Consider the following 11,610-nt stretch of genomic DNA (forward strand, 5'->3'; position numbering starts at 1 on the left):
TTATGATCGAGAGAGAAATGTTAAATAATTGCAACAATTCAGTAAAAAAAAAAAAAATAATGCTTGGTTTTTGAAAACATTACCAATTATTTCAAAACTGTTTTAGTTTGGGGAATTTTGGATGGACTCAGTTTGCTGTTTCAGTAAAAGAGTAAGACTATGTTTCACGTGTGTCACAGCAGGCATGTCACTGTGGTTGTCCTGTTACAAAGACTTGAATGATAGTTTGTCTACGTTAGTTTAAACTCTTCTGTATAACTGATTGTCTTCTTGAAACACTAGCTGCTAAGCTTAGATAAGATTATATATTACCTTTGGCACACAAAAGAACAAATTCTTTATAAAATAGTAGCCATTTTCTAACCCAGAAGTAAGACAACTCTATATCTGAGGCGCCGCCTTTCGATCCTTGTGGGTGCCGCCCTTTTCATGACGTCTTCCTACAGCCAGTGTAAAGATACGAGATGTGCATATTGTGCAAAAAGTGCGTGTGTGTTTGCCGGGAGTCGGGGCTGAAAGCTCAGACTCTTCCTGGAGGGGGCTGTTCTCACTGGTCTACATCACAATGTGAGGACCCGCTGATTTTCGTGAAAAGGGAAGGGGCTGGAGCTCAGAGAGCAGGTTTTTAAGGGGAATACTCAGAAATGCGGATCAAAATACCGCCTTGGAGTTTCTTTTAGTGAGAAACGAACAATATAATACAGTTCAAAACTCAAAAAATTGGTTTAGCATAATAAAGGCCCTCTAAATGGATGGCAGTGGCTCAGCGGCACGACCCCTGCTCCCCCCAGCCAACCGTCGTTGTGTCATTTGGCAAGACACTTCACCCTCCCTGCATCCAGTAAAACTCCCGCTGGAGTGACATGCCTCTAATCCTTTAAGTAGACAATTTAGATAACAGCAGATCATGATTAATTGTATCAAATGCTTTTTAAAATCTATGAACACTCCAACTGTATATTTTTTATTATCTTTTTGCTGCAGGAATCTTTTCAGTTAACTCAATTAGAACCAGCAGTTTGAATCTTTGTGACCTGAATCCAAATGGTTTTTCACTAATTACTCCAGTTTTTTTTTTTCTAAAGAACATTTTAGTTTAAAAGCAAACCATTTTTTAAGGATTTTTTGATGGATGGATGGATGGATGGATGGATGGATGGATGGATGGATGGATGGATGGATGCATGGATGGATGGATGCATGGATGGATGGATGCATGGATGGATGGATGGATGGATGGATGGATGGATGGATGGATGGAAATAGAGCTGATTACATGACTACTCAAAAACTGCTCAGAATGTCTAAAATCAACCCAAAATGAGTGGATGTTATTTTTTTGTGAGCAGATACCGTTTACCACATTCTCAACTTTTACCTCATCAATATCTCAGTGATGAACAACCTTCAGATCTGTTTTAGTACCAAAACCCCCTTTGCCATTGTAATTTGGATCTGTGGCCCTGACTGCAGTGATTATGGGATGGTTCAAAAATGCAATGTTGTCTCACAAGGAATGTTTGACGCCTTACATTTGCTTAAAAGTGTAGAAGATGCAACAGTAAACTGACTTCATCAAGTCCATTTACACCTGGAAACACTCAATAGCTGCAGTTACATGGACAAGTGTAATCTTAATAAACGTCTGATCAGAATAAAAAGGCATAGTGACCCAATACTCTGACCCAATCAGAATCATTTCAGATCCAAATGGGTGGGTTATGCCGATTGTTGATCCGATTGTTGGGCATATAAACAATTTATTGAAAATGATTGCAGTGCGGATGAAGATGATGGTACTGATGTTCATCTATAAAGATCAGATGACTCACTGAATGAAATGTTTTGTCAAGTTCAAGAAGGCAGAACCTTTTAACATTGTTAGCATCTTACTGTATGTCCTCCATCATCAGAAAAATGCCACATGTTTCAACTTCCTTAGGTTTTGTCTGTGGATCAGGGAATTTCACAGCTGCACAGCATCTGTTTCTGTTAGTGTGTGAAATGTATCATGGGAGGCTGAGAAACTAGCATTTCAGCTGTTTTTCAGTGGAACATCAGAAGAACCCCAAAGTTCTCTGATGACCAATGTAGATGAACTTTAAGTCATATAAAACTCTTTTTAATATGTATTATTATTGTGTTATTGTCACAAAAGCATGTACATTTTCAGCTCATTCACAATTCAAAATAAATTAAAAAAAACGAAACATCTAAACAGCAGAATAATGGGAAACTTAATCTAATAAAAATCAGATTAATCATTACATTTGTCTTTTACCAAATTAATTGGGGAGAAATCAACTGGAAATAAACACGTTTGATGATCCAAAAAAAATGTTTGTAGAAATAGAAAGAAGTAAAATGTAAACATTCCCTGACGTTTGCGCGCTTTACCCACGCTCCCTAACTTCAGAGGCTGGTTTCATTCATACTGTTTGCCGATAGAAAATGATTTTTATCGAGACATCCCAGAATATTCTGTTGTCAGCTGATGACGCCGTGCGTGCCGCCGGATCCACGTCCTGCTCTGCAGCCGGCAGAGGAGCCGACCATCTGACGCAGAGGGGGGTTCTGCTAAGCCGCTCTGACTCGAGCCGTGCGTGCAGACGCAGGCCTGCCGCCGGACGAGCCTCATGTCAGCGGAGCATCATGGCGTGAAGCGGAGGCGCTCTTTGGCTCCAGCGGCACCGGCAGAACGGCGTCGGACTCCCCGAAGGTGTGTATTTTAGTGCGTTTGTTTCCTGTGGGCGCGCGCAGTTCTGTTGGCCGTCAGTGGAGCGTGTCTAATTTAGCCGCGTCAGATATATTCGGGCTTCTTCGTGTGAACCGGTTATTCTTGGTTTCAGTTCAGGGCTGCGCAAACAGAATCCCCGCCTCTCCTGCGCGCACGGACGCGTCATGGAGCCGCTCAGCCTGCTGCGGCCGCGCTCGGGTCACCTTCAGGACGCGCACCGTAAACACGCCTCTATGGTTATGTTTATGTTTCCCATCATAACCACGCTGGAACAGAATGCGCAAGCGCCGTTTGATGCCGCCATCATCGCCGCATGATGACGCGGCATTGACGAGCTGCGAGCTTCACACGGAGGTTTGGACCGGCCTGGGGAGGTGAAAGGGAAGGGGGCCAATGTGTATGTCCTGCATGACCAAAGACACAGACACGGATCCGGTGATTTCCCGGTTTGAGCGTGGAAACGTGGGGACTAAAAATCCGATTATTTCTCAAATCAGTTCATCTACAGTCACTTAAGAAAAACAATGCGCAAAACATCACAGAACCATGAAACCAATAGTCACAGTGTTTTTCATAGAACACACTGCCCAGTGAGGTTTTTAATGTTTTTCCACATTTATGCTGATAGCTTAATGCCAAATGAGTTTATAGTTTTCAAATTATAAGCATATAGGACACGTTAAAAGCTATAAAAGGTGATGTACAGTGCTGGTTCAGTATGATTTTAGTTAAAACAGTCTGTATTTGTAAGTTTTTAACAATAGGCACCAAAAAAGGATCATCTTGCAATAGCACACCCCCATGAAGATGTAATGAGCCCTTATTATAGCCAACAACAACTCGATCTATGGCTGTGCCATCCAAGAATCCCATCACTTCCATTGGATTTGATCCTCCTGTGACATTCAAAAGAAAGGGGCTAATATGTTTTTTGTATTATTTTAAAGACCCGCTCCAATGAAATTGTGTTTTAGCGTTTTACACATGTTCTTGAGGCATTTTTCCGATGATGGAGGAAGAAAATTAATCTTAAAATTGCATTTCAGAGTATTTCTTTATTTAAATCATTTTGAATCAGGAGAAAGAATCTGAAAATGTTCGTATTTGTTACGTAAAAAGATACAATCTGCAGCCCACGCTCCATTCCGATGCATCAATTTGAAGACAAATCCATGACTGTCTTTGTTTTCCTCGTTTGAGCTGGAATCTGGGTCAAAACTGTACAGCTGGGTAGTTCTGCTATGCTAGGATGGAGATGTGAGGGGCTGTGAGCTAGTTGAAGGGAGTGTTAACCGTTGAGAGTTAGGCCAAATACGTATTCTTTCTCTACCCCTCCGGCTTCTCCCTATCCCTCCAATTGTAGGGGCATTTGGAGGGATGGGGTGTCCGAAATAGTTTTTTGAAAGGAAAACCCTTGCACTGTGTTGCAGAAGAGAAACGTGTTACTTCATGTGGGTGTGCTGTGAAGCACAGAAGTTTACATGTAAAGTTAAAAAACTGATGTTGTGATACATTTTTCCGAGCACTGGTGGCTACGCGCTAACGTGGATCACCGGCGACTATTGATGGCGTCATCGACTGGGAGTGATGTTTGAATTAGAAGACACTATTTTTTTATAACTCTCCATTTTGGGGCCTAGATGTAGGGGTAGGAAGAAGCTGTAGGGAAAAAACTTGGATTCTGCCTTTAAGGGAACTGGACTATGTGACACCCCACCAGCAGGAAGTACCCGCAGGTTCCAAAAGGCCAAAATCCCATAGACTTACATAAACAACTATTACTCAATCAATTAATTAAATGTGATTGACAAAAAAGACCTAAAAGATTTGTGTTCATTTAATCCCATTTTTACTGTTGTTCCAGGGATGTTTACCCTCACGGAGGTCGCCTCTCTGAACGAAGTACAGCCAACTTACAGAATTCTGAAGCCATGGTGGGACGTCTTCATGGACTATCTTGGTATTGTCATGCTGATGTTAGCCATCTTTTCTGGAACCATGCAGTTTACAAAGGACCAAGTGGTTTGTCTTCCCATCTTGGAACAATCTGAAGAGGGGTCCGGAGGCTTCCTGGAGCCAGAACCACCAGAGCCAGCTGATGGACTGTGGAACAGAGAGAGTGCAATAGGAGAGCGAGCAGCTCCTCTGATGGCAAAGAGGCCCCCTGAGAGCACGGCCCCAATGATTCACATGGCACAAACGACTGCTTTTGGGCAGTCGCAGCTCTCAGGGGTCAGGACAAAGCTGGACTTTCAGCAGTATGTCTTTGTCAACCAGATGTGTTACCATGTGGCTCTTCCTTGGTATTCCAAGTACTTTCCGTACCTCGCTCTAATCCACACCATTGTTTTGATGGTCAGTAGTAACTTCTGGTTCAAGTACCCGAAGACAAGTTCCAAAGTAGAACATTTTGTTTCCATTCTGGGAAAATGCTTTGAATCCCCTTGGACTACCAAGGCGTTGTCTGAGACCGCTTGTGAGGACTCAGAGGAAAACAAGCAGAGGCTGGCGTGCGCCTCCTCCCTCCTGAAACATCTGTCCACCAGCAGCGAGGAAGGCAGCCCCCATCAGGCCGCCTCCGTGGTGAATAAATCAGGACCTGCCTTTTCAGCAGAGAAGCTTGTGAGTGAAGTTCCCTCTATGACCATACTAGACAAGAAAGATGGAGAGCAGGCCAAGGCGCTCTTTGAGAAGGTGCGGAAGTTCCGCGCACACGTGGAAGACAGCGACCTGATTTACAGACTCTATGCCATTCAAACCGTCATCAAAACAGTAAAGTTCATTTTGATCCTCTGCTACACAATGACCTTTGTAGCATCTATTGACTTTGACCATGTGTGTGAACCTGAAATAAAGCATTTAACAGGATATGCTAAGTTCCAGTGCACACATAACATGGCGTTTATGCTAAAGAAGCTACTGGTGAGTTACATTGCTCTCATTTGTGCTTATGGGATCATCTGCATCTACACACTCTTCTGGCTTTTCCGGCGGCCGCTCAAGGAATACTCTTTTGAAAAGGTGAGGGAGGAGAGCAGCTTCAGCGACATTCCTGACGTGAAGAATGACTTTGCGTTCCTCCTCCACATGGTGGATCAGTACGACCAGCTCTATTCCAAACGTTTTGGCGTTTTCCTTTCCGAGGTTAGCGAGAACAAACTTCGGGAGATCAGCCTAAACCACGAGTGGACATTTGAGAAGTTGCGGCAGCACGTAACAAAAAATCCTCAGGAGATGTTGGAGCTTCACCTGTTCATGCTGTCTGGGATACCAGATGCCGTCTTCGATCTCACCGACTTGGAAATCCTGAAATTAGAATTAATCCCAGAGGCCAGGATCACTGCTAAAATCTCACAGATGATCAACCTCCAGGAGTTGCACTTGTACCACTGTCCAGCCAAAGTGGAGCAGAATGCTTTTATTTTTCTCTGTGATCACCTTCAGTGCCTTCATGTCAAATTCACAGATGTTGCTGAGATTCCCAGTTGGGTATACCTGCTGAAAAACCTACGAGAGATGTACTTGATTGGTAACCTGAACTCTGAAAACAATAAGCTCATTGGGCTGGAGTCTCTGCGAGACCTCAGGCACCTTAAGATTCTGCACCTCAAGAGCAACCTTACGAAGATCCCCACAAACATAACAGATCTGTCCCCACATCTGATCAAGCTTGTCATTCATAACGATGGAACAAAGCTTGTAGTGCTGAACAGCCTGAAGAAAATGGCCAACCTTGCAGAGCTGGAGCTTCATAACTGTGAGCTGGAGCGGATTCCACACGCTATCTTCAGCTTGAACAACCTCCAGGAGCTCGACCTGAAGTCCAATAACATCCGTACCATCGAGGAGGTCATCAGCTTTCAGCACCTCAAAAGACTCACCTGCCTCAAGCTTTGGTACAACAAAATCATTGCCATTCCACTGTCAATCAGCCACGTCAAAAACCTGGAGTCTCTATATCTCTCGCATAACAAGCTGGAATCGCTTCCCTCACCGTTATTCACCCTTCTCAAGTTGAGGTACCTGGACGTTAGCCATAATTGCATCGCAGTAATCCCGCCAGAGGTGGGTTTTCTGCAGAATCTCCAACATTTCGCCATCACAGGCAACAAACTGGAGGTAGTCCCCAAGCAGCTCTTCAAATGCGCCAAGCTGCGGACGTTATGCCTCGGCCACAACTGCATCTCCACTGTTCCCGAAAGAGTGGGCCACCTCTCGCAGCTGTCGCACCTGGAGCTGAAGGGAAACTGTCTGGACCGTCTACCCGCTCAGCTGGGACAGTGCAGCCTCCTTCGCAGATCCTGCCTGCTGGTGGAGGACCACCTCTTCGACTCTCTTCCCACTGAAGTCAAAGAGGGCATGAATCAGGAAGCAAATGTTTCAAATGGGAGCAAAAGTGAGGGCCGGTAGCAACAAGATAGGGCAGCAATGTCTTCTTAGCACTTTCTGAAGGATGTTGTTCAAGCTGTAGTTTAGTACTGAACACGCCTACCAAGTTATTCTAACACCTAAACTTTTAAGATTTTCTGCTTAAACAGAAAATATTGTGGCTTATGTTAAATGTTTGGACCTTTTTTTCCGCCCCGTTCTTTGCACAGACATACACATTTCTCGCAGAAAAGAAATGAGCAATTGTTGATTTAATTCTGTATTCAGAGACGTGTTTGTTGGAAATGCAGCTATTGACGAACATTCAGAATCCCGCTGTCCTTGAGAGGATTGGGTTGAATTTACCTCTGTGCTCGCTCCTGCTCATGTGTTGGAGCAGCGCAGCTTTGACAAAGGGTAACAAAATCAGCCAATCACAGGTATGCTTGGGCTCATTTTGAAGAATCCCCTCTAATCAGATAACTGATGAAAAGAGAAAATAATAAAATGTTGAGCTTGAGGATTTCAGGATTGAACCACACACAAGTCAGTACTTTTAGTTTTAAAGGAAGCTATAGAAGTTAACAAATAACTTGTGTTCACAAGTGTCTGAAATTACCCTCAGAGTAACAGTTCATTCTCAGTGATTTAGGTTGGCTCCGTTTTTTTCTTTTTTCAATGGGACCTCTGAGTACCCAAATATTTCCCCACTGCATTACTTCCCATCAAACTTCTTTTCTTGGACGACCCATAGCTGAAACAGAAGAAAACATGTTCTTGTACTTATGTTTCCATAACACAAATGAGAAAAACATTATCAACATTCAATGTCGAAAAAACGCAAAATTTGCAATAAAGCTGTTTCCATTAAATCATAAATGGGAATAAACAGAAACCAACTCACATAATGAGTCACTCAAAAACACGGATGTGAACAATGATTTACAGCAGATACATTAATTTTTGTCTGTGTGTGTCTCATTACAATTCACGGAAAACACTGAGGATATTTAGACATCAGATTTATTTATTATAAAAAGTTCTCAGAAAGCATCTGTAATCACGTCTCCATGTCTGGGTTCATAATCTCATGAACCCAGACATGGGTTTGGATCAGTGCTTTTGAACCAAGATGTCTTATGGGAAATCTTTTTTTTTAGCCTAAAGCATCTTTCTTAAAGAAAAGCAACTTAGTGCCAATATTAATGAAAATAAAATAAAAACATGTAGAAAATATAAACAATAATAATGTGTTAAACAAAGAAAATAATTTTCCAAACTTTCCAAGTATTGTTTTTTCATGAATATTTTCTCAATTCTTTAACCCTGTTATGGGACTGAGATGCTCAAACGGACCTTAAATCATAAACGTCTCACTTTTATTAGTGCATCAAACACATTTTCCTCTTTCTTCAGAGATCAAGTTAAAGATGATAGTCTTTGACGTACATTCATTTATGAACGACTTGTTTTTTTTTTTAACACAATGTCCTTTTTTCCCGTCAGACACACAGTTTGGTAATTCAAAAAATCCTAGTTAAAGTTTTACAGAAGCTTTTAATTGTTGTCAGTGCTTAAGAGCCTGTTTGAAATATATTATTTTTGCTAAACTATTAGATTTTACATTAGCTGATGGTAGCTTCAAATTTATTGACACATTATTTATTTTACTTGAAATTTGGAAAAACTGATCAGATGAAATATTGGTTTCAATGTTTATGTTTAATTGGGTTTATGTTTAAGCTGCTTTTCTTCAGTTCAGGATGTTTGTTGTTGTGCACCTCCTTTGTTTACTTGATGACCCTCAGCCCACGCCGTGTAACCCTTGTGCTATCCTAGGCACTTTAATATTGGGAGTTGGGTCATCTAGACCCACTAGACAGTGCGCTGAACCTTTTTTCTTCAATGATTTGTGATCTTCACTGGTGTCCATGGATTACATGAAATCTTTCCACCTTTATCCACCTTTGTCATGGTAGGGAGAACACGTCAATGTAAGGGTGGGGTCATAGGATAAGCACAAGGGTTAATGGGACTCTTGGTGGTCACATTTTAGGTTTGCCTTCGAGTTCTTTTGTTTATCACTTCTACTGACAAATCTGTCACATTTCTGCTTTCCTCCCTCCAGGATTCCTGTATTTTGTTTGTCCCTGAACCACCAGACCCTGACACTCTGCTTGTTTTAGTCATTTCTATTTAATAATATAATAATAAAGCACTTTAAACTAAATGAATACATCCAAGTTATCCTGTGACATTTTTGTGTGGAAATGTTGTTGCTTTTGACTGTCAGTCTTTTATTAAATCCTCAAATTTCACCGGAACCAGCAGAGTAAAGGCTTCTCACTGATTTGTTTGTTCAGGGAAGATGAAGGAGAAACTTGTGCTCAGCCTTTGCAATGTTCCTGATACATCTGTGAGTTCCACATTCATTCAATATTATAGATTTTATTGAAAATAACATGGTCCAAAAATCATAATACTTACATAATAGGATAATATCGTCACTTTACAGGGTATGTGTGATGTTGAGTTGGTAATGATCTACTACTACGTTTAGATAGTACTTAGGTACAAGTTTTTGTACTTAAAATGAATCTTAAGGGGAGCATTTTGTGAAAACATTGGTTAATTCATGCTCTTATAGAAACGATGGCTGGAGAAGAAACCAGAGACTCAACATGACAGCCATTTATTGAATTTTGTCGCCCTCTAGTGGCGATGCTTGTTTTTGCAATGTGTTTTTTTTTTACCCCCAATAATTGTGGTTGTAGGATTACACAAACTCCCTTAACGAATGTCAAATTAAAATCAATTTTAACTTTCTCCACCACCAATACAAACTCAGATTAATTTGGCTGTTTCTTAGACATTAATTGAGTTTATACCAGCTGCTTCAACAATTTAATTTTTCCTGCAAAATCCTGTTTATCGTCATCACTTTATTTCCTCCCACTCTTCCTATTTTTCTTTCAGAAACAGTAAAATGTCATTGTCCACTTTAAATCACTTAATTCTTTACAAAGAAATCAATCTAGCAATAGTAGTCAAAACATGTTTGCAAATTTATTTTGGTTGTTATCAAAGCATATGTTTAATAAAAAGGCTCATCATTCAACCTGTGAAAATGTTGCTTTTGTAGTTTCCTCAAAGGAATGTTGAAAACAGCTAAAACAATATTCAAATAAAGAACTTAAAGGAACTGAAAATACGGACATGGACTGAAGCTCAGACAGCAGCTTCACTGAGGCAAAGTGTCAGGAACACAGTCAAACCTAAAGAAAGCTTTTTAGAGAAAGCTGCTCTGTTTTTGCTGCTGTGTTTAAGTCCTCATATTGGTTATGTACGGGTATGTTTTTGCTCTTTGCACTGCTGCACAATAGCACTTCACTAATGACAAAAACGTAGGCTCTGATTCCCATTTTTAAAAATAAATGTGTAATAAAATGTTGTAAATGCCTTCATTGGTTTGCAATTGTTACGGAAATGCAAAGAAATATGTAAATATTTGTAAAATAAAAAAATAAAAAAACGCTCTAATGACAAAACTATTTCCATGATAAAATGAACTGACTTCAACACAGAGAAACTAAATCTAAACATCAGTGGTTTTCTTAAGCTAAATGTTATGAGGAACAGTGGTGATGCTGGTTAAAGGATGCTGAGGCTGGAGCTGCCAGGAAGGACCAAAGAGGAGATTCACGGGTGTAGAGAAGGATGCAGAGGAGAGGATTAGATGCAGGTGGAAGAAGAACTGATGAGAGAGCAGCCAAAAAAGGCAAAGAAGAAGTGGTTAAGCTAAGTCAGGGGTCTGCGACCTTTGACCCTTAAAGAGCCAACGGGTCGCTTTCTCACTGCCACAAGCTCTTACTTTATCCTTTAGAAAAAAAACAAAACACCGGTTTTATTTGATCTATGTAACCCTTGTGCTATCCTATGGGGTCCAGATGACCCCACCCTTACATTGACGTGTTCTCCCTACCACAACAAAGGTGGATAAAGGTGGAAAGATTTCATGTAATCCATGGACACCAGTGAAGATCACAAATCACTGAAGAAAAAAGGTTCTGCGCACTGTCTAGTGGGTCTAGATGACCCAACTCCCAATGTTAAAGTGCCTATAGGATAGCACAAGAGATAAATTAACATGCTTGCATGAATAAAACAAACAGGATGAAGTATAAATATAAAAAAGTGTATAACTTTTGACAGACGTTCGCAAGACTTTCTTTCAAAAGAAAAGACCCTCTGTGTCACATTGGATCATCTCCATGTAGTAGTAGGAAGTGTAATGTCAGTAGTGACTACAAAACAAAACACATATAATTTTACCATCTGTAGTACCAGTCAGTCAGAAATGTTTAAATCTAAATTCAATTCAAATCAGAACTAATTCATTGACCCCTTGCTGTTTGTTTTGATCCACAAGGTCCACTTAAAATCATTGAATTTGTTCAAAAATCAAATAGATTCTGTATAAAGTACAGATTCTGGTTGTGCTTACT

At 40.9% G+C, this 11,610-nt stretch overlaps 1 protein-coding gene across 2 annotated transcripts; it reads left to right on the forward strand.

Annotated features, from left to right (window-relative positions):
- Window positions 1-1,250: 1,250 nt before the first annotated feature.
- On the forward strand, window positions 1,251-10,996 carry LOC101174174 (volume-regulated anion channel subunit LRRC8D). 2 transcript variants are annotated; one of them, XM_004067788.4, is made up of 2 exons: window positions 1,251-2,719; window positions 4,602-10,996. In XM_004067788.4, exon 2 carries the CDS (start codon window positions 4,604-4,606, stop codon window positions 7,145-7,147), a length of 2,544 nt encoding a protein of 847 aa, XP_004067836.1. In that variant the 5' UTR covers window positions 1,251-2,719; window positions 4,602-4,603; the 3' UTR covers window positions 7,148-10,996. The 2 variants fall into 2 exon arrangements, with proteins under 2 accessions (XP_004067836.1, XP_020557606.1); XM_020701947.1 differs by lacking the exon at window positions 1,251-2,719 and adding an exon at window positions 2,729-3,091.
- The last annotated feature ends 614 nt before the right edge of the window (window positions 10,997-11,610 follow it).

The sequence above is a fragment of the Oryzias latipes genome, chromosome 4, assembly GCF_002234675.1.
Source record: "Oryzias latipes chromosome 4, ASM223467v1".
Classification (NCBI taxonomy): Eukaryota; Metazoa; Chordata; class Actinopteri; order Beloniformes; family Adrianichthyidae; genus Oryzias; species Oryzias latipes.